The following is a 24,089-nucleotide window of genomic DNA, read 5'->3' as shown; positions in this document are numbered from 1 at the left end:
GAGTGCTTGCTTGGATCACTGGCACAATACTAGCTGCAGATGATGTTATGATCATCTTCTGAATAATTAAGCAATGAAGTTAGGGTTCTAAATAACTCATATAGATTATAAATTTCCCTCTCGAGAGACTTAGTTTTCAGTTCAAGTGAGAGAGTTAGTTTTCAGTAGTTCAAGCTTCTAGAATTCACTATAGGCAGTACCATGTAATTCATCATTAACGTTCCAGTTCTAAAAGTTCAGGACTATGGGCTCGAGATTCAGCCAACATATGGATTTTGCTTTGCATCTAACATTTGGCCTAAAGTCCATTAACACTACTTGTACATGCGAGGATTGCCTGGTGGAAATTTACAGAAGAACTTCAAAATTATACAGAAGTGTAAATTCAACTGAATGAATATGCAAACAAATCTTTTAGAAAATTGTCTACTAAATCTTACCAAATCCAAATATCTAAAACCATGGTAAATTTACCTATCAAACCACATGAATATACAAACCAAATTCAACCTGTAAGAACATGCAGACGAGTTGTGTACAACAATTTTTCTAGACGATAGATTGGAGGGGAGCTACATTATTGGTGCTGTCTACAGTAATAGCGGAGTACGTTGTTAAGACCTATCTAACAACATACATTCAAAAATCCAGAGCATGAAAATATTGTAAGCGAATGTCCCATCTGCCTGTCTGACAGCATACATTCCAAAATCCACAGCATGTTTTTGTAGAATTGAGATTGGAAATATCTTTAAAGAGTTCCCCCTCCTTTTGCAAGAGAGAAGAGCCTTTTTTCCAAGTGAAAGACACGAACTCAACCGCAGAGGTCTAAACAACATCAGGAACAGGTTAGAAATCTCTGCAGGTATGCCCAGATCAAAAGTCTGGTGAAGTTCAACACAAAAATCTGTCAGAGCAACCAAATATCATCTTTGCTGCTTATACTTTGTATGCCCCCCCGACAGAAATGGTGCTTCTACTTCGGTGGTTGCAAAAAATGTACTCCAATAAGGCATCCGAATGCAGTGCCAATCATGTAGCCAAGGGTCCCTACTAAAAGTGCTGGCTTCACCTGTCCCCACAATGCATTAGGATCAAACATGGCAAGCAAAAGGTTACAACACATACACACACACACACAATGCAATGGTATCAGTCCACAGTGGCTAGCACTTACCAGACCTCTCCAGCCACGACAATTGGCCATTGCTGCCGCTGTTGCTGGACCTCCAATATTTGCATTAGATGCAATTAGAACCTATCAATATTATGACATGCAATTTAGAAACTCTTTTACATGACTGTGGTCCATACTTCATGTTAAATTAGCTCAATGAAATCCTAGATGACTTTTCTTCCTAGAAATCTTTATTCGTATATCACGAGCGACGAGTTCGGGTTACCCCCTCAGAAGGGGATTGGACCCAGGTTAAAAAGAAAAAGAAGCCAAGCAAACAGGAATGCAGGCAGAGGGCTAGACGCAGAGAGAGGGACAGGGTTGACTGAGAGGCACCTGAGGAGGAGCAGCAGCAGGAACCACCTCCCCAAGCGGGAGGGGCAACCGCCCAGCCAAATGATCCTCCCGTGTTGGATGTTCAGCGTCCGCATTCACCCTTGCATCAGCAGCGAGCCCCATGAGCTCCAGATGCAGTGATGGCAAAAGCCGCACACGATAGCCCAACAGCGGTTGCAGAGGACCAGATCCAAAGCCCCGACGAGCCTGATCAGCAGGGGGCGCTTGTGGTCGCCCCTATCCCTCCCCCTCCAGATCCCTCCCCATCTTCCTTTCCGCTTCCTCCCCCCCCCCTCTTGGGTTCCCCCCGCCCCCGCCCCCCCCTTCGCCCCTCCTGCTATGATCACTTTCACCACCCGGCCCCTTCCCTCCGCCTCCCTCCCTCCTCCCTCCCCTGCTGCCCCCCTCTCCACCTCCGCAGTAGGTTCTTCAGCCTCCCTCCCCTTCCCTGCCTCGACACCCCTGCCAGTAGGCAAGGGTAAGACGACGCCTCCTTCTGCTTCCTCATCGCAGCAACTGGTCCATCCGGGGAGGGAACCAAAGGGGCGGGGATCGTCTTCCCAGTTAGCAACTCCCAACCTCTAGCTTGGGCGTCCCTTACCGCGAGACTTCTGGAGGTTAGGACCCTAGAACTATCTAGAGTTTCCAGACTCTTATCCTCTACCACTGGAGGTAACGCTTATGGTCCTGCAGCCCCGGAAGGGGGGTTTGATCAGCGCAGTGGGCTCTCAGAAACACCCCGTTTAGAGATTCCAGTTTGCCTCCACAGGGTTGGAGAAGTGGTCCCCGAAGGTGTTTGATGCTATTATGGGGGAGCAAATTTCACGCATGATGGACGAGTGGATGGGGCCACAGGGACTAGACCTTTGGCATGCCCATGGTGCGGAGGTGAATTTTCAACTGAGCTTCACGCGAGAGGAGCCAATGTGCGGTTTGGCGGTAGGAGTTATCAGATTGCCGATGGAGGCAAAGGTGGAGCAATCATACTACTGGCCCCTCCAGAAGTGTGTAGAGCTGTTCGGGATAAAAGTCTCCTTCATGATAAAGTGGGCACGGAAGATCGGCATTGAGCTGGTATCCACCCTAGTACATCGTTGCACAGACACGGACTATTCGTCCTCCAAACCCCAAGCAAAGTCACATAAGGCAATCTTTCTGGAACAGGTACCCACCCACAGGAGAGCCTTTTTTTTTGCACCCCCGTCCTCATGAGCTGGACCATAGTGAGTTGGAACATGCACGGGCTCCACGACCGAGCTCGTAGCCAGCCGCAATACCTAATACTCCGGCAGGAGTTGCAGAGGGCAGTGGTAGGGCAAACAATGGACATCCTTTTGATTTAGGAGCACATGTTTTTAGCATCAGACATCAAACAACGACACCACCTTCTCCCAGGGAGAGGTCCAAAGGAGGGGTCCCCCCTAGTAGGATGGAGCGGAGGGTCTGCATCTCAGTCTCACAGACTTTGGCTCCAGAGGTCTACGATCAAGGCGAGCTCATTCTAGGACGGGCAGTTTGGATGGGAGTTTGGATGGGAGAGTCCAAGATTGGGATCCTGAACGTATATGCCCCAACATACAGACAGCACTGCCCGGCCTTTTGGAGGCAGCTATCAGACTGTCTTCCGGATGTAGACTCCTGGATTGTTGGAGGGGGCTTCAACGACATGGAGTTTGGGGAAGACAAGAAGGACGGCGCCTCCTTCTCTGAGATGCCAGTAGTAGAGTGTAGCACCTGAGAGCAGTTCATTTTCAAGATCCATGGCAGAGACCCATGGCGAGAGCCAAATTTCAACAAGACACTTGGCAGCCTTCTCTTCTCCTTTGGACAGAGGAGACATGATGGACTTCTTGAGAGACTAGACCGTTTTTATGTTGGGGATTGGGCACTACACAAAGGCGGCTCTACCGAGATTTTGACAGATACCACGATGTCTGAACACTCTCCAGTAGTACTTCACTTAGATCAGCCCCGTCGAGGTCTCCCACAGAAGGGGGCCCGCATTCTAGAGAACCTCCTGCAGGACAAGGAGATCCAACAGGTCATGGCAGGGATTTGGGAGCAATCAGAGACGACCGTGTGAGGGCTGGGCTGCGTGGGTGGCCGATGCGATTCAGAGGAGCAATGAGGAGTTGCAAGCTCACTCCCTTAGGCGGAGGACTCTTCAAGAGTGCCAGTGGGCTTTGAGGAGAGACCTCGCCTCCATAGAGCGGCTCAGGGAGCAGGACCCATGTTCTCAGTGGCTTAGCGATAGGTTCAAGAGCACTCGCCTTGAGTCAAGACATGGAGATTCGGCGGGCTGAATTCTCCTATCACTCCTCCCGGGCCCGGTGGGTACAACACGGGGATAGGATGATGAAGCAATTTTTCTAGACCACTGGGCCCGGATCGACAAGCACACAGCTATAGCATCTCCGAGATCTGCAAGGCATCATGCACACTAATGCGCATGAGATTTTAGACCTGACCACAGGTTTTTACAGTCAGCTCTTTCAGACAATGAGGATGACTCCAGCTGGTCTTGTGGCCCGAGAGGTAGTTTGGGATCACGTTCCAACAGTAGTCTTGCAGGATTTATGTTGCAGACTGGAGAAGCCTTTCACACATGAGGAGCTTGACTCGGAGTTTGCAGATGACATGGCCTTGTATGTTGAGGGCACCAATGAGTTTGAGAGAGTCAGGGGCGCCTTGGCTATTTACTGCGAGGCCTCGAGAGCACGGATCAATTGGACAAAGTCCATAGGTTTCTTCACAGGATATGAGGAGACACAGGAGATTCAAGAGTGGGGGAGTGACTTTCGCTTCAGATGGATACCGTCGGGCCAGACAGCGAGATACCTCGGATGCTAGGTTGATATTGACATTACAGCAGACCAACAGATCGCTCTGGTCCTTGAGAGTGTTTGGTGCAAGCTTCTCTACTGGAGCTCGGCCAAACTCTCCCTAGCAGGTCGTGCCTTAGTGTCAAACCAGGTCCTTCTAGCCACGGCCTGGTATATCACCTCCTACTGGTCCTTTCATAGAGGATGCATTGGGCAGCTCTGACAGTTGGTTCGGAACTTCCTTTGGGCAGGTTCGAACGGCACGAGGAACACTAGAGCCCGGGTCGCTTGGCAGACGATGATCATGCCGCAGGCACTGGGAGGCTTGGGTATTATTGATCCGGAGATGCAGAACAGAGCCCTCTTGGGCAAGTTAATTGTTCGCGACCTCACCCCAGGTGCAGAGCCTTGGAAGCTCCTCTTACAGTGAGGGCTTCTAACGAACACCCCATGCACTGGAGGGCAGTGGCAGCCTTCACACAGATGGATCTTCTCAGAGGCCCCTTGCAGCGGGGAAGGGTTCCCCCTTGATGAGGAGCCTCCACAGGGTTTGGTAGAGACTAGCAGGGGGTCTCATTTGTGCTCCACCTAGATGCAGAGAGCGCCGGCTCCTTATGTGGCACCCAGAGATCAGAGATCAGGAGGGGCTTATGCTCGGACAACGGACTCACATTGGTTGGGCCCAGTGGGACAGTGGTCCGATCGGGTCTTTTGGCAGATGGATCAGATTACCCATGGAGGCAGAGGTGAGGCTTGACGCCATAGTGCATCTGCGAGGGGCAGGGCAGCGGATGAGAGAGATTGACCTAGCCATTCTTGAGTCCTGGTGGGAGGGACTTTGCGTATGGAGGGACAATAGATGGTCGGGGCAGTTTTCTCAGACTAGTGTCCCCTTGAGGATGTTGATGCAACAAGGCAGCACGCACCTCGGCTTCTTCCGTGTAGGACCTAGAGGCCTACTTCAGCCACTCACTGAGAGAGACCATGAGATGGATGGGAGTCTTGATGGGATTCACTGCCGGTAGATGATCAAAGTGGTGGGACGTTTGGGGAAGGAGTGGCATATTGACCCTCCTAGTATCTCAGAGCATGATGCCCCTAGATACCGCCTTTGGTTGTGGGAGGGTAGACCCTTGAGGGAGGTCCAGTAGCATCCGGGAGAGTGGTTCTGGTCTTCCAGGGGCAGCCTAGCCGAGCACGTGGATGAGGTGCCCTTTTTCTCCTACACCACATGGATTGGAAGGAGGCTTCAGATGGACTCGACGAGGTGGACCCCCTCGAGGGAGAGGCATTGGCTGACCTAGAGAGTGCCCCGGGATGTCCGTTCCAGCTTTTGGACGAGGTTATGGTTTAGTTTGCGGCCGAGGAAGATATCCTACTTCTTCTGGCTGGCCGCCCACGGAGGCTTGCCCATCGGTGGAGCAGAAGCGAGTGGAGGGGCATTGCCATTGTTGCTCCGATGGTCTCCTGGAGACTATCCCGCACAGCGAGGATTTGGATGGGAGCCCTCAAGATCATGACCTGTATGCAAAGTCTTCAGAGAGACTACACCTGGGGGATGGTGGCCTGGTTGACGGAGGGAGGACACGTGTTCCAGATTGATGAGATCTCCCCAACCTACCGAATACAAGGTTAGAACATTCGGAGGATAGCACTCCATGAGGCAGTCCCTCCTGACAGCCTAGCTCCTCCTCCTCCTCCAGAGGACAGCATTTGGGAGGTGGTACCCAGCATCATTGCATGGAACATTTGGGTGGCTTGTTGTAGTCTCGTGATGGGTGAGTACCACCCTCGGCTACCCTGGTCGCCATCTGGCAGGATATCATCTACACACTAAGCTCCACCTGGGAGTGTGGGACTCCAGGCTCTAGGGCGACTATCGAGAGGCGTGCTCGATTCTGCAAGGCTTGGCCTGTAGGAGTTTTCTACATCTTCACTCCACGAGGGATTCGCTGGTTGTATAGTCCTACCTGGCTATTAGCCCCAGTACCAGAGATTCCCTAGGCAGTGAGCTAGGTTTCTCTGGAACAGGCCGGGCTTTTCTTTCAGCCTTTTCCCGTTTTTCCATACTGAGCACCTTCGGGGCTGCTGTTTTTGTATGAAATCTTTCAAGCATTAATAGAAGGTTCCTTTCTTAGAAAAAAAAAGAAAAAACCTCAAATAGTCTTGGCAGGAATCTTGCTTAAGGAAGCATTACCACTGCTCACCTTTAAGTTAAGCATTGATTATGTATCTAGATTCCAACACTTTACTCTTCATAAAAAGCCCTTAAAATACCTAGTTGAAGGGGACTAGGATTAGAAGTTTTTTTACAAGCCATTAACCTAACTAGATGCCCCCTAAATCCAAATGAGAATGCACGATTATATCAGCATTCCCTAAAGTGGTCCTTTTAACTGCTTGTGGGAATATGCCCTAATTGTTAAGCCTTGATTATCTATCTACATTCCAATATTTTACTCACCTTTAAGTTAAGCATTGATTATCTATCTAGATTCCAACACTTTACTCTTCATAAAAGCCCTTAATGTACCTAGTTGAAGGGGATATGATTAATCAGATGCCCCATAAATCCAAATGAGAATGCACAATTATATCAGCATTCCCTAAAGTGGTCCTTTTAACTGTTTGTGGGAATAGGCCCTAATTGTCCACTCTTGCTGCCTACACCCTATCCATACTCTTGCTGCCTCCACCCTATCCATCTGTACATCCTCCCGTCATCCGTACCCCTTCTGGCCCCTTTTGCATGTTCTGTCCACATCCCCTCTGTCCGCTTCCTACAACCCTGACGCTCACTTCACTGTTGCCTACTCCCTCTGCCCCACTCTGGGCTCCAACTGAGATTGCCTCTATGCCCACTGCCCCTTCCCTTGCTCCAATTCAGTGATTCACCTTCCTACTCACAGGATGCCTAGCGTAGTGAGTTGGATGGAAAACTTAAAGAATCACATCACCTCCAATAGCAGCACTGTGACCCTCCTCTCTGAGTGGTGACAAAGACACATCCATACTAAGAGTTCATATAGAGGAGCCGTATGGGATATGATAGGCTAGCTCTATGGGGTGTGATAGGCTGGTGTTGAGAGATATGGTGCCATGAGCACATAGATTAAAGGCCAAAGGTATGTGATAAGGAATGTATTAAAGTAGCCACCCTAGGATGTGGACTACATGATGTGGAGATGTGGATTGAGGATATCCACAAGGAGAGATGTGGATGAGAGGATCACACATGTGTTGACTATTCAAAGGGCACTCTCTATATAAGAGGCCTATCATGTATGGTTGAGAATAGCACATTGGCATAGATTGAGTGTTTCATACTTTCTGTCTCTCTCCCCATGGCTTTCCATATTTGGTTTGATCCTCCATGATCTTTATGCTCATTAAGTGATAGATTAGGCTAGTACGATCCATACTTTGACATGGTATCAGAGCTTAGGTTTAGCTAAGCCTAGATTGAGAGGTTTACATCTTTCATTCCGTTGATGAACTATTTTTGTCCATTTCGCATTGAGGAATTCTATTCTATTGAAGTCCAAAGACCCTCTGTAGCACAAAGATTTTGTCAGGAGAGAGTTCTCTGTAAGGTTTAATGGACATGTTCTTGGTCAATAATGCTTCTCTATAGGGTCTTGTGTACGACTATCTCTTGTGCTCCCTAAGGAACAACTCGGCTTCTACAGGTTGATTCAACGAGTAGCAGAGTTGCAGCTCTCCACAGCCATCGGGCTCTACTCAAGCACACTCTACAACGAACTGTCTCACAGTGACTCACAATGGTGGCCTCCAAGCATGGCCTCTTCTACGACCTTATACAACACCCGCACGCGACGTCGTAGCTGCAAGCCCCGTCCACCAGCGCCATAGCTAAACGAGCTGCCACCACCTTCTACCTCCAGCGCTCCTACTACCTGCTCCAAAGACAACGCCAACAACGGGATCATCTCAACAGCAAGGATTGATTCATAGTTATTATCAAGCACTTCATAGTGGCAGCTCGCACTCAGCCTCGACGCGGTTTTGTACTACGTATCATTCTGAGATTCGTAAAATTTTGAGTCTAGTCGTCTGAAACATTGCGGGCAGCTAGCTGCAAAATTATAACCCCTAGTGAGGGAAAGGAATCAGGTAAGAAAAAAAGGAGGTGCAGGCGACGTTTGGATACCGGATTTCCTAGCTCCTTCCACAGTCGACGGCTGCCTTCCACAACGGCCTGTGCGGCTCTCCAAACGACCTTACGAGCTTAGAAAGCTTCGACGAAATGACCTTACGAGCTCATCTCTGATCATCTGAAGCACCAAGCAGACTCACAGTGCGCTCCTCTAAGGCTCCTTGGATAGGCAACGACCTCCAAAGCCTTCGCACACCAGCCAAACTCTATTCGACTCAGCCAGCAGCAACGCTAGTAGGACTTCAGGCTCCATCAGTCTTACACCGACGCCTCATGCTCAGACGACACCGTCCTCGCAATCCACGCTCCACCACGTCGTCTCACTGCAAATCTTTTCTCTCTTTCTCTCTAAGATTGTAAACCACGACACGTGGCAGGATAAGATTGAACTATGGTTAAGTTTAGCCTTACCTTGGTCAATGGTTAAGTTCAGGATTGGTTAACTGCCACATCACCAGTGCCACTAAGCACACAGCTTCTTGCTAAGCACAGTTTGAAATTCAGCATATGAATCCCTCTGCCACATCATCAAGGCCCCCTCTCCTTCATAGAAACTTCGATAAGGCGTAACTTCCAATCCAGGAAGAATTTGGACATGTTCCAAAAAGGAAAAGTGATCGTCTTTTTGAGCTCCACGCGCCTGTCATGTCAGAATCATTGTATGCAATTAGACACTGCCAATATTGAAAGAAATCAATTGGTAAGACCTTTGCAATAAATGGAAAAGCAAAGCATGAATGCACACAGCAAGCCGCAAGCACAAGTGTATGAGATGACCATAGCAAGAAGCATGGCATCCACACATAAAGCATCAAGGCACATGGAAGAACAAAGCATCATGCAGGTAGCTACACCAAACAAAGAAGCAAACGCGTCGTCATCAAGCCATGAGCCAAAAGGTGACATCAATGGAATGTATTGAAAATAAAAACCTTGCCAACCTTGCCTATGTTTTGTAAATCAAACCTGACCACCTGAGAGTAGCTATGAAAGCACCCAGGGGAGGTATTGACATGTAGAAGCCACACTTGACCACCTTAAGTAGCAATGCATGCACTAAGGGGAGGTGATGGATTTGTAACTCACATCTGACCACCTTGCAGTAGCCAAAGGATCATGGCACCAAGGGGAGGTGTTGAGAGATATGGTGCCATGAGCACATAGATTAAAGGCCAAAGGTATGTGATAAGGAATGTATTAAAGTAGCCACCCTAGGATGTGGACTACATGATGTGGAGATGTGGATTGAGGATATCCACAAGGAGAGATGTGGATGAGAGGATCACACATGTGTTGACTATTCAAAGGGCACTCTCTATATAAGAGGCCTATCATGTATGGTTGAGAATAGCACATTGGCATAGATTGAGTGTTTCATACTTTCTGTCTCTCTCCCCATGGCTTTCCATATTTGGTTTGATCCTCCATGATCTTTATGCTCATTAAGTGATAGATTAGGCTAGTACGATCCATACTTTGACAGCTGGTTGAAGATGGATCCAAAGAGCATCTGCTGCTGAGTCTCATCTTCCAAGGGCTTCCCTTCTTTTGTGGCTGTTTAATGAGACTTTTATATGCTTGTTAATAGACGTGATTATGAAAGCTACACCTCTACTCTTTATGGTTATTAACAGTTTCTGCTGGGATGCATTAGAGAGTAGTAATAAGAAAAGACAAAGATATATCAATTGACAATCATTCAGGATACATCAGTATTAGTTCTGTTTGGAAGCCATTGCTTCCGTACTGTGCTCTTCAAAGCACCCTCTTCTCTTGCTAAGTGGGCATCCACAAATAAGGCTATCATCAAGAAAGTCGCTCTACATTGCACCTTTAATACATTGGCTACCCAGTGTCCTCATTACTTCAAGCCAACGACTTACATAATACAAAAAATCATTCACAGAAACATCCATCGCTACAAAATTGGCAAGCTTGGGAGACCTGCCATTATAGATGGCTTCCAACTAGTACATGTTTCCTCGGCTAGCCAATTCCTTTGAAAATGAGTAATGTGTATCACTGTAGCTCTGTTTTGTAATAAAAAAGGTGCTTGCAAGTTGCAACCGTGCCATTTAAAAGGGCACGCTGTATCCATACCATATTGTTTTATTGCAGTGATGAGCTAAGCACAAGCCAGAGTGGGACTGTATGGCTGGGTCATCCTTGGCATCAATCACCTTCCTAATCTTAAGACTTAGATTCTCCTCTAGCATGCCAAAATGCGCTAGAAAATTGAGCTCACAATTGAAGCATGCTGTAAAATAAGATTTACATCAACCTTCAAAAGTCCCTTATCATATGAACCAGTGGCTATAGTTTGAAACATTTCTGAAATACCATTTGAGTCAAAAGGAAATTGCAGGGGTAGGTTGGATAAAGTATATTTCTTCTCACATACAGCTAGCAATTATACAAAACATGCACCATATAAGCTAGACGTGTGCACAAGGCAAGCAATTGGATTCTTGGAGCATGTGCAGCAGATGATCAATTCGTACAGTGCATTGACGAATTAGTCGTCACCCATGTAGATCGTCTACTCTGAGTCTTGTGTTACTTCTAAAGCCTTCGCTATGCACCCACCATGATAATGCAACAGCCTGCCATCATCTCTTGTGAAAACCTACCCTTGTTGGCTTTTCTTTTCACGCACTTGTAGATTAGGCATTTCCAAAACCTTTCCAAGTTTCGGAAACGCCCCAATTTTGGAAACATTAGGAAACGAGGTTCCCTAACTTTTTTGGGCGTTTCCTTGCAGTCTAATGCTTGAGTCTCTTTATTTTAATTTTTATTTCATGTTCTAATTGTTTCTATTTAATTGTGGCATGGTCATGTCTGAATTGTCTATTTAACTTTATGATCATTCCATGAGGATGTATGGATGAGATCTACGATGAGGTGAATTGCTAATTATTATGTATGTTTACATAACTAATTGTAAGTAGAGTTATTGTAAACTAATTGGACAATTACGCTATGCTACATGGATCAAACATTGTAACAATGGCTCTTTTTCAATGCCATGTTTTTTAAATCATTATTTTTACTTTCTTGAGATCCCATTTTTACTGACCACACGTGTGTATTCTTCTATGTGAGTTCTTGTGACACGACTTGACATCCCAGCCGGGCATCTTCTGCTACCATGTGCGCATCTTCATTGATAGTTCAAAGTACTCTCTTTTCATGGTAGATGACCATGCATTGCTATCTCTAGCATAGCACTTGTCACCTTCATTGTGACCCTTTCTGGACATCAGAGCTCTTATTACCTTCAATGCGACTTGTCACCTTCAGCGCGATCAATCGCCTTCAGCATGGCTCCATCACCTTTAGTGTGATCTACCGTCTTCAGTACGGTCTTGGTTTGCCATCTCCAACATGGCTTATGTTTACCATCTTCAGTATGGTCTTTTGTTACCGTCTTCAGCACGGTCTCTCTCTTTGCCATCTTCAGCATGGCCATGGATCTTCAGTATCCATGATAGTCACATCCAGTGATAGGATGATGGAAGCTAGTGCATGGGGTGAACTTCACGCTAGTGAAGTTACGAATAGAATGACTATCTTACCGGATCACCCTCCACCTTGTGTTAAATTACCAACATGCCGTACGAGATTGTTCTACTCCCTTCAATGGCCTTGGGGGTGAGCCTTGGTGTGTTAGGCTATGATGCTTAGTCAATGAGGACAGATCTAGATCACATAGTCTTGTGAGTTGGAAGTGATCTCAAAACCCAGTCCATGAGTAACTAGTTTCTAGGGCTTTCCGAGATCTTTTATGGAAGTGATCTCAAAGCCCAGTCCACGAGTATCTAGTTCTAGGGCTTTCCGAGAGCTAAAAGATGGTTTCAGTTTGGTAAAATTCTGAGTTGTTTAGAGCTAGATAAAGCCGTTTAATTTATAGGGTTAACTGAGTCCTAGGCCCCAGATTAATTAATTGTGTACATGGGTAGAGGGGCCATGGGGCAAAATTTTTAAGAGACCTAACTAAAGTATTCAAATAACTCATAAAAAATATTCTAACATAGAATAACAAATCAAGTACTATAATTAGGTAATAAAATATTAGAAATCATTTTCAAGCTTTTCACAGCTTTTCAACCTGCTTTTGCTGCTTTCTCAGCTTATTGTAGCTCTCTGCTTTCACCCAAGGTCTATATAAAGTTTGGGTAAGCAGTCACAATTGCTTTCTCTGCAAATTTGCACCCTCTTCCTGCTGCTCTCTTTTGCAAATTCACCCTCTTCCTAGCCATCCTCTTGCTGTCCAACTTGACGAATTGCTGGAATTTCTGCTTAAGCCTACCTTTCTTCCTTTCCAGCACCCAAGATGAGTCATGGGGCAAGTATTCTTCACATATTTTACTTTTATCAATTACTACACTTTCTTTAACGCACTCCTTTTCTTGCATTCAGTTCTGTTTTTTGTCTTTTAGGCTACCAGAAAGTGATTTTCAGATTTCGTTTTTCACTCATAGGGCTTTCTAAAACTGATTTTATTTATACTGAACATGTTCCCTTCGATTTCCAAAGGTTCTAACCTCGTTTAGGTTGAAAACGCTAACCGCTTCTGTTGGGAGTTATGTGTTCCACAGTCTAAGGTTTCTATACTAAACCTAATGGGTGGAATCTGAGTTTCCTCCGGGATAAATGGGACCAAGACCATTTATGTGGCTTTCTCCACCTAGTACCAGTGGGTTACTTTATTGGATGATTCTCAATCATATGTACATCTGAGTCCTAGTTTGAAAAGGAAGATCATTGTAACAGTCCTATATTTGAGTCTTGGTCTAGAACTCTGGATTTCCCAGAGGGGGTTTTGTCCAAAGATCTGTACTACCATTGTAGTGAGGCTAAGCATCATTGAATATAAAAAAATACAACTGGGTTTACCCAGTTGGGGGGAGTGGCCTCGAAAAGGATCAAGGAAATCAGGGAGAATAATGCACCATGCATTGTTATCTCCAGTATAGCACTCATCACTCAGTGTGGCTCCATCACCTTTAGTGTGATCTACCATCTTCAATATGGTCTTGGTTTGTCATTCCAGCATGGCCTATGTTTACAATCTTCAATATGGTCTTTTGTTACCATCTTCAACACATTCTCTCTCTTTGCCATCTTCAGCATGGAGATGGATCTTCAGTATCCATCATAGTCACATCCAGTAACATGATGTTGGAAGCTAGTGCATGGGGTGGACTTCACGCCATTGAAGTTACGAGTTGAATGACTACTGACCGGAACACCCTCCACCTTGTGTTAAACTACCAACATGCCGTACGAGATTGATGACACTTCGCACATCCACAGGGTTCTCCATACCTGATTGTTCTACTCCTAACACCTTCGATTGCCTTGGGGTTGAACCTCGGTGTGTTAGGCTATGATGCTTAGTCAATGAGGACAAATTTAGATCACATAATCTCGTGAGTTGGAAGTAATCTCAAAACCGAATCCATGAGTATCTAGTTTCTAGGGCTTTCCGAGAGCTAAAAGATGGTTTCAGTTTGGTAGAACTCTACGTTTAGAGCTAGATACAAGCCATTTAAGATCTAGGGTTAACTGAGTCCTAGGCCCCAGATTAATTGACAATGTGCATGGGAAGAGGGGTCATGGGGTAAATTTTTCAAGAGACCTAATTAAAGTATTCAAATAACTCCTAAAAATATTCTAACATAGAATAACAAATCAAATACTATAATTAGAAAATCAAATATTAGAAATCATTTTCGGCTTTTTCAGCTTTTCACAGATTTTTCAGCCTGCTTTTGGTGCTTTCTCAGCTTTTTGTAGCTTTCTACTTTTACCAAAGGTCTACATAAAGTTTGGGTAAGCAGTCACAATTGCTCTCTCCGCAAATTTGCACCCTCTCCCTGCCACTCTCTTTTGCAAATTCACCCTCTTCCTAGTCGTCCTCCTATTGTCCAACTCGATGAATTGCTGGAAGTTCTGCTTCAGCCTACCTTTCTTCCTTTCCAACGCCCAAGACGAGTCACAGGGCAAGTATTCTTTGCATACTTCCCATAGAGTTTATCAAGCATTCTTGTGTGCACTGACTTGTAAGATGGCATTTTAAACCCTAGCCCAACTAAATTAGCAACTATAGCAAATGCTCTCTTCCAATGTGGGGTATCTACCATACTTAAAGGAAATCCTATTTGAAATATTGCATCCGTAACTTCCTCCTTTGCTTGCTCAATCAATTGACCTTTAAAGGACTTCTCAATTGATGGTTCTTGATACACAGGCCCTTTATGTGAGCAACCAGCTCTTTGAAGTTCTATTGTAGCCATGAGGTTATTGAACGATGGATCTTCAGTTTCATTGAGTAGAAAAAATGGATGGACCCACACTTTCTTTAACGTGCTGTTTTTCTCATATTCAGTTCCGTTTTTTGTCTTTCAGGCTACCAAAAAGTGATTTTCAGATTTCGTTTTTCACTCATAGGGCTTTCTAAAACTGATTTTATTCATATTGAACATGTTCCCTTCGATTTCCAAAGGTTCTAACCTTGTTTAGGTAGGAAACGCTAACCACTTCTGTTATGGGCCATGTGTTCTAGAGTCTAAGGTTTTCTATACTAACCCTAACAGGTGGAATCTAAGTTTCCTTTGTTTCAGGGATAAATGGGATCAAGACCATTTATGTGGCTTTCTCCACCTGGAACTGGGTCAGGGGCTGCCAATGGCTACTTTCTTGGATGATTCTCAGTCATATGTACATCTGACTCCAAAAGTTTAAAAGGAAGATCATCGTAATGGTTCTATATATGAGTCTTGGACTAGAACTATGGATTTCCCAAAGGGGGTTTTGTCCGAAGATCTATACTACCATTGTAGTGAGGCTAATCATCATTGAATATTAAAAAATACAATAGGGTTTACCCAGTTTGGGGGAGTGGCCTCATTCTCCCAGTCGAGTGCCAGTGTACTTGTCTCTATCTCTTTTATTTTTTCTGTTGTTATGTGGTGTGAATGCATTTAAAGTTGTGGTATTTTTATGTGGAATTTATAAAAATCTAAAATTATAAGTTTATTAAGTTATTCGACTGGAAATCACGCTTATGTGTAAGCACGACTCTGACAAGCATAGGAGAGGCCTGATTTATATATTACGCTATTACCATTCCTAAGAAGAATGATAATAGGTAAGAAGTTATAGCAAATTGTGATCCCACGAGAAGAAGAATCATAAAAATGTAGGACATTATGAACTTAACTATGTGAAGAAATGAGAAAGAAGATAAGCGGGTGTAAAATTAGGTGCACAAAGACAAGATGTGTAGTCATTGTCTTTCTTTTCATAAGAGACAGGAGGGGTCATAATCCGAATTTATTATTAGCCACTACTTGGGGAGACCATTAGGGCAAGTGTCCAACATGCCAAAGATGTTCAAAGGATGGCCCTAGACCATAGATATAAAAGAGGTAAAATAAAAACATGGATGAGAAACATAAGAGAATGCAAGAGAAGGAACATAATAAAAACAAAAAAAGACAACTCATCAAACATGGGGAGGTCAAGCCTCAAAGAAATCACAACATTGAGTATCTTAACCATAGACATTAACAAGTGAAAAAAAGAAATAAGTGACAGGAGACATGAAGGCACCACCTATACCTCTTACGTGCCCTTGCTACCTTGTAGTTTTCCTAATACCATCTGCAACACCTAGTCTCAAAGTTAGCCTTTTCATTAGTTAGAACGCAAGTCCATAACCAATGTACGAGGAAAGGGAAAGTAGCCACTCTTTTTTTAGACGTGTCTACTACTCTCTCCCCCCATAAAATCTTAAATCTCTCTTCTGTGATCCTCAACTCTGTGCCACGGCCATGAATAGTGAGAAGGCATATGATAGGTAAGCGAAGGCAAGTATTGATGATGAAGAGGAAGAAATGTCCGCCACGTGTACACAACAAGTAAGCTTGGGCTATGTAGGAGAGTTTGACATGTTCAATGGTGATGTCTGATTAGAGAGAAAGACATGGGACTACTAGATGTGAGAAGAGGAGTGGTTGATAAAACTAACATGAGAATACAACACTATTCTAATAGGAACAAAGGAAGAAAGCTATTTTAAGACTTCCTTTTGCTAACTTATGTTCATAGTCTCTCACTTCCTAATTCCTCTCTCTCTCTTTTTTCTTCTCTAGAAAAAGAACCTTCTGTAGTATGCTTGAAAATCAAGCTATCTGCAAATGTGGTGACAAGAAAAGGGAAGATTGGCTACATTACAGCCTGCTTCTCAAGACGTTCACCTCATTGCCTAAGGTAAGTGCTAAGAGCTAACGTTGTGGACTCTAGGACCAACGTATACCTTGATCCATGAGAATGTAAAGATTACTTGTAATCCAAGCCTTGAACCGCTCCATGGTGCTTCCATATCTTCATAGAGCCCTCATTATTACCTTGCTCCCAGGTCAAGCGCAAGGTAACTATATCAAAGCCAAATGTTGGCAAGGGTGGCAATAGGTCGTGTCTACTTCCCCCATTAGAAGGTTGCATCTGTTGGAGATAAGTGCACACTAAGTACTATTTCCTAGTCTACATAAGTCTAAGTCTAAGTCTAGTCTTTATGTCTTGAGTGTGTGCCATGTGGCACTTCTACAATTATCCCATAAGCACTCTTGCTTTATGTCTTGTACTTTGGCCCATATATTCAATGGGTCACATCATTGTAATCTATCAGTCTAACTTGTGTCTTGTCTACACTCTTCTCAAGGTATTTCTTATTTTTCAGTCTTGTCATCTCATTTCTAGTTTCTAGTTCTAGTTCTTTCTTCCATATTCCATCAGCATCATGCAACCCAGACATGCCGTGCAGTGATGCTATCTCCTAGACATTATCCTCTAGTGGATGAGAGAGCCGTGGCCTAGGAATGGTGATGATCTCCTTGTACTTCGATTGTGTCCTTGCTCAATGAGTAAGTGATAGAAACCACCTCTATGAGCCATGCTACCATCCTCCAAGTGATACTTACCAAGTTGTCATAAAATGTGAAAAGGTCTTGGGTGAACATCGGTATGATCCCAGAACTCTGGGATAGCTCCATAAGCAATCCGACTTCATCTCTAGATTGTCAACATGTACACAATGACAACAGGTGCCAAAACCCAAAAGAAGTAGGAGATCTTCCATGGCCGAACCCTGAATCACACCTTGATGAAACTCCATGTAGTCTCCTCCTCAAGCTATGTTCTTCTAACGAATGGTTTCAATGAGAAACTACTAGCTAGAGGAGCCACTAGATACAAATATCTGCCTGTCCATATGAATGGTATAAGAGAAGAAGAGCATCTATGCAAACTATATAGGCTTCCTAGTCTAGGCAGGCCAAAACCACTCCTTAGCCCCCTCCCTCCCCCAAGGCCAAGGCTAGCATTGCAAATGCTCCTACAGTCTAGCTAAATGGGGGTCAATAAACAATTGTTTGCTTGGTTGCTTGGTCACTCTTATCATCTCCCATCGTACATAATAGAGTCAATCATCATCTGCAATCTCTTGGTATAAAGTAGGGGCTATAGTTAGAATGTATCCCCCTTCCCTATTTAGCATAACAGGTCAGACTCCCACCAAGTGAGGACATCATACGGGACACTCAAATCGAAAGAACTGCCCATACCAGCATGTCAATGGACATGGTACGGTCTCTCTCACTAGGTCTTTAGGTTATTTGCATCGATTAAGAAATAGCATGGCAAGCCCATTGCTATCAACCTTCTAGAGCACAGCTGCAAGTTGAACCTTGAGCATCTTCACCTTGATCAGATGATCATTGATGGAGCTCCCTCTCATGATGTCATTGAGAATACCTAATTCTGGAGAGTCAATATCTGTGCCATGTTGTTGGTCTCATACAAATCCTTTAAGATCTTCCAAGCCTCATTTGTCGTCTCCACCCAATTGAATGTGCAGAAGTACTGAATCTACAGTCATCCCGATTATCATTGGCAAGGCCTCAGCATCTTTGAGGCCTACTCTTTGATACCATCGAAATCCATCTTCATCACCACCTTGCCCGTTGTGCCTTTAAGGTCCACATGCTTGACCTCGACACAATCAGTCATTTACCAGAGTTCCCCCATCACCATCTGACTCCTCAACTTGATCTTCGGGGTCGAGTAAATTTTCCATCCAGCATCCCCTTCTCCCTGAAATTAGGAATTGGCAAATGAGTCATTATGAGTATCATTTAGATTCCTGAAATATCAATTGAACTCAAACTTACTGCAAGACTCTTCTATCACAGCACATCTTCTAAAATGAAGTCACCTTTCTTTCATGGAGCAAAGGCCTCCATTTCAATTGTCTTGGCGAATTGAGTATGTGACCTTGCTTTGCCACCAAGGATGTTCACCACCTTGGCTCTAATACCATGTTGGAAAACATACCTACAATCATCTAGTACATAGCAAAGATGGACACAATGTGTAGATATAACAATGTACCAACTTAAAGCGCAAGACATCTAATACGGAAGATTTACAAGACTACAAATCTGCTTATTGACTTGTGTAGATAGAAGAAGAAATAGAAAACACTTTCAAATCTGAGAGAGAATGCACAGATGTAAAGCCACACAGGATCTCATCTATAGAATAGAAATCAATACACAAGAAGCGCCGAAATATTTATTTGGAGGCATTGCTCTATGAGGGCGTTCCTGTAAAGTTACTTCAATTGGAATCAGGTGAATGGGAGAGGATTGATGCAGTCAATCGCTTCAAAAGCCTTCCATACTTTGGAGACCACATAGAGTTCATCATTCGGAGAGCCTTTAAATCACTCCAGAATTGCACATGTCTTTTTGGAGAAGACTTTGGAAATTCCTCAGGAACAGGAAAGTCACTCTTTTCTCCTGGCTCTTCATTCATGAAATAATTGCACTGAATAATTGGAGGAACACTTTTGGAGCTGACCCTTCCTTCAGTGCTTGACTGCTGATGAGTCTATTCAGCATTGTTTCTGGGAATGCAAACTGGACAAGATTATTGGAATAGGATTGTTGTACTTTGGGCACATTTTGCTCCACCTTGCTCTCATCATTTGGGACTTGGTGCCTTGGCTCTCTTTGACAGGCTCTCATGTATTTAATGAGGGTCAGGTCTCTTCTTGACATGGTCTGGCATCTTTTTATAGAGTTATGTTGGCTTGACACTGCTCCTGCCTCTTTGTACAAACGTCCTCCCACTTATGTGGAGGCCCAGCTCATACCATGGCTAGCATTTGCACAGATATTGTACAGACCTTGATGGTTATCTGGACTAGGATGCATGGGACTTAAAGATTTATTTCAGCGAGGACACTCTTTCTCAGAGAGTAGATAGGCAGCCCCTTCTTTGAGTCTCTTACTGTCCTGCTTTGGCATTTTCAGCCACAATCCTGGCTTCTTCTGGGATTTGCATATGCTTATATATTCTAAGTGGTACTTTACCAGTACTTTCTCACTCTCTGTATGATGCAACTGTGCCTTGGGTACTTTCCACTTGGCTCTTTCTTTCGTACTTATTAAAGTCTATTTTTGAGTGGTGGTTTCTTTTCTTTTTTTTTGAGAAAAGTGATATTTTTTTCTTTTATTTATTTATTTTTTTTTGGAGAAAAGTGATATGGTGGTTTCTTTCTGCATGATGTATGTGTGCCTTGAGTGCTTTTGACTTGCCCATTTCTTTCATACCTAATAGAAGTCTATTTTACGGCGGGAATAAAAGACTCTAGTTTGATGCTTGAGTAATGATTAAACCCTTGGACGAAAACTAAAAGGATCAAACCCACCGTACGCATTGGTAGTTTAGACCAGCCTCCAAGAGACAATATTACGCCCAAGTGTACCTGTAAAAAATCAATCCACATATTTGTTAACCTCATTGAATTCAGCAATATACTCCCATGATTTGCTGGTTTATATCATTCCACTTACAAATATAAGTATAAAGATGAAACCAAGAAGTGGCCACCCTCCAAGGAAAGCATCTTGAAATCCGGCTGACGCACCAACCTACCAAAATAACTTCTGAACATTAGAACAGCAAAATATTACACAAAAGGATATGTGTGCTTCAATCCTTTATAGCATTCCTCTCTTTAGAATGAATCATTTCATTGCATGAAAATGGATAGATTGATTGTCGATGATATGCACAATCCTATACACACTTGCTAGCAAGATCACTTTTGGAATCCAAGGATGATCAAGGATCAAAATATGCCCTTAATTAAGAATAGATACTCTTTTGCAAACTAATTTGCATGCTTATTTTCCTCTAGATTACGTCGTTTCTCAGCTTTAATCTTTTCACAACATACAAAACAGGAAGATTGATCAAATATAGAGCATGGTAGGTCACATCATGGCAGACTAATTATTTGTTAACACTTTTATTTCAATATTTGATATTTGTATAGCAAATAAAGACTGAATATTTTGAGATTTGTCAATGAAAAGATGAAGGGGAAGGAGTGGGGTCCTAGGAAATGGAGTGGATTGATGCAAGAAACCATGAGAAGAGCTCCCATTCTTCCATACACTGTTAGCAATGCTAGGAGGTTTCAGCTCAGGTCAAGGGCTTGAAGCCCTCCAGAGCCTCTCATTGGTTTTCAAAAACCTTTTAGAGAAGGCTCTGGAAGTCTCTCAAGAAAAAGAAAAATCACTCTTTTATTTTGGCTTTCTATCCATAGAGGCATTGCAGTAAATCAGTGGACGGCCCGATACACCCAGGAGCCAGGCCGCATTATACACGAGTAGGGCACCCTTATCCAGGGACTCAGACACGACATCACACAGCTTCGAGAGGAGCTCGGGATTCTTAGAGCAGCCCCTGGAGGGACCCTAACCACAAAGATGGAGGCACAAATAGCCACGATACAGGCGGCTATAGCAGAGACGACTAAAAGGGTGGACGTGGCGAAACGGGAGCCCGCAAAGGCAATCGTTTCAGCCGCCATACTGGAGCAGCAGCAGAGGGCTTCGAAGGCCCTCAACATCCGGATACGAGGGATCACGCGAGACAGCACTAGCACCACTACGACGCCCATGGAGGAGGCGATCACCTTTGTGACCACCACCATGGGGGTCCCCGACCATGGCATAGATCGGGAGAGACCCCAACCGAGAGCAGCCCCTAGTCATTCGCTTCAGAAATTCACATGCTCGACTAGCGACACTCCGACGCCGAGCCGCCCTACGAGAGCATCCCACCCTGTCCATGGACGAGGATTTGACACCACTACAGATTGAGGAGCGATGAGTTCTTCTACAGCAACGGGATGTTGCCCGCAAGGAGGGGAAATGGGCCGTGGTACGAGATGGTAGGTTGTTGACCAGGACCCGTTGGGCTCCCACTTGTACCCCCTAGGAGGATGGGGCCTATGAGACTCAGGTTTCTGAGACCCTAGCCTGCACCATTTGGAATTGTAATGGTACCTTATGGTCGGACCCAAGGAACTTCTCGGAGTCTTATACAGGACGAGACAAAGTCTTTTACACGGAGACACACCAGAGCCTAGAGCGTCCACTACCGATAGTCAGTGGCTACACATGGGAGTCAGCTTTCAGGGAGGAGACAAGGGATACAGGAGGAGTCCGAGAATTAGGCGGGGTCGCAGTATTGTACAAGTCTTCACTCGCTGGAGCCATCTCCATTGAAAGGAAGGACGCACACTCCCGATTCATGTGGATCCGGATCCGACGCACAGACACCCGTGACCTTTTCATAGCAATATGCTACTTCTCGCCAAACACATCCCACTTTGCTAGAGTGGCACGAGAGGAGGGTGAGACATCGCCATATGCACCCTTACATCAGGATATCCTAGACCTTTCAGCCCGCACGGAAGTTCTCCTTATTGGGGACTTCAACGCCATGATGAGCACACGCCAGGCACCACTCCTGGACTTTTGAGACGACTCTATCATGCTACCAGACATAGACCTGGACGGAGCAGGTATGACTAGGACCTCATCGGACCGACACGGGCCGGTTACACCATATGGACACGCGCTCCTTGATTTGGGCAGGATGCATGATCTCATCATCTACAACGGACTTGACCTATGGCCCTCCTCATGTGGTTTTACTTGCTTCCCACATGGGGGGGGGCACTAGTGTAGTAGATTACATCATGGGATCCCCTACCTTCACTTCATGTATCACCGACTTCACCGTAGCACCACTCCCTCCAGGAGCTGATCACACATACCTATTCTTCACTATCGCCACCCCACGCTTAGCCACACCACACACACCACATAGGAAGCACGACACCTACCACGACATACACTTTGATCACCACCTCTTACCAGCCTACTCTAGATGCCTAAACAGACTCCTAACCTACATCGATCACATACCACTCATAGAGGACTGTGCTACCCTGATTAGTCGCACACTCCACGAGACTGCCCTCCAAATCTTTCCCCACACCACACGGTCCACTAGACCACCACCTCTTGGTTCTGTACTCTGCAACAATTGGTACGATGCGGAGTGCAAGGCTTATCGCCGACAGCTCTGACTTGAAACCTGATGTTACCTCCCGAACACACCAGACACGGTACGCAAGTACCGACGTCTCGTACATTGAAAGCAGCAGGCATTTCTTCATCAAAATAAAGAGGAGCTGCTGAACATCTTGTACATCAACAACTCTAAGGTTTTTTGGCAGAGGTTCCTTGAGCGTAGGTCTCCATCACCCCTCACCGACATGAGAGTCTGGCACACGTATGCACACCATCTTTATGATGTCCCACACCAGCCCACTCCAGATCTCATACACACACCTCGCCCCATCACTTGCACATTGTTCACCAGAGGGGGAGTCAAGGACGCAACATTGAAACTGCACAATGGCCAAGCTAAGGATCAGGAGGGGCTATGCATTGAGTTTATCGCATATGGAATCGACACTTTAGCCCCGATCCTAGCAAAGCTATTCAATGACGCTGTTTGCCTTGGCTCCCCTGCACTTGGACACTCAACACCATCACCCCCATGCACAAGGCAGGGGATCCCATGGACCCGAGTAACTACAAAACTATCATGATTGGACATGTGATGTCCAAGTCTATGCAACTGTATTAAATGCGTTGGTCAGCCTGTTCGCAGAGATGAGAGGGCTCTAAGCAGAGGGTTAGGCCAGTTTCAGGTGAGACCATGGGACTATGGATCACATACTCACACTCAGGAGTGTCATTGAGGAGGCCAGATCACGGAAGGAGAGGGTATATTGTTGCTTCGTGGATTTCCGCAAAGCCTTTGACACAGTACCTCGAGCTTGTCTCATCACACGCCTATAGACACAGGGATTTAATCACGAGATCATATGGGCAGTCATGGCACTTTATGAGAGAGTCTCAGGCCGAGTTTGGGCAGACGCATGTTGGACAGATGAGATCTTGAGTACCATAGGGGTCAAACAGGGTTGTCCCTTATCACCGACCTTGTTTGGCCTCTACATCGATGAGCTTGAGACTTTCATGGGGGCATTCGGAGGAACCGGTTGCTCACTTGCCAGGATCACCATCAGGATTCTTCTTTATGCAGATGATATGGCACTCTTGTCGTCCACACCCGA

At 45.1% G+C, this 24,089-nt stretch overlaps 1 protein-coding gene across 2 annotated transcripts in view; it reads right to left on the bottom strand.

The window, feature by feature from the left end:
* Positions 1–571: 571 nt before the first annotated feature.
* Positions 572–24,089, bottom strand: part of LOC147895481 (uncharacterized) — a 138,718-nt gene continuing 115,200 nt past the window's right edge. For both annotated transcript variants that reach the window (XM_087384029.1, XM_087384030.1), the window contains exons 9-12: positions 20,437–20,514; positions 20,292–20,348; positions 1,178–1,258; positions 572–1,072 (exon numbers count right to left, since the gene is read on the bottom strand). In XM_087384029.1, coding sequence (XP_087240155.1) covers positions 977–1,072; positions 1,178–1,258; positions 20,292–20,348; positions 20,437–20,514 — 312 coding nt within the window. In that variant the 3' untranslated portion in view covers positions 572–976. The remainder of the gene's footprint in view (positions 1,073–1,177; positions 1,259–20,291; positions 20,349–20,436; positions 20,515–24,089) is intronic.

Source organism: Dipteris shenzhenensis, chromosome 13 (assembly GCF_047967505.1).
Source record: "Dipteris shenzhenensis isolate YYH24624 ecotype China chromosome 13, Dip_SZ_1.0, whole genome shotgun sequence".
In the NCBI taxonomy this organism is placed as follows: Eukaryota; Viridiplantae; Streptophyta; class Polypodiopsida; order Gleicheniales; family Dipteridaceae; genus Dipteris; species Dipteris shenzhenensis.
Note: the sequence above shows the minus strand (reverse complement) of the source record. Positions and strands in the feature narration are given on the sequence as shown.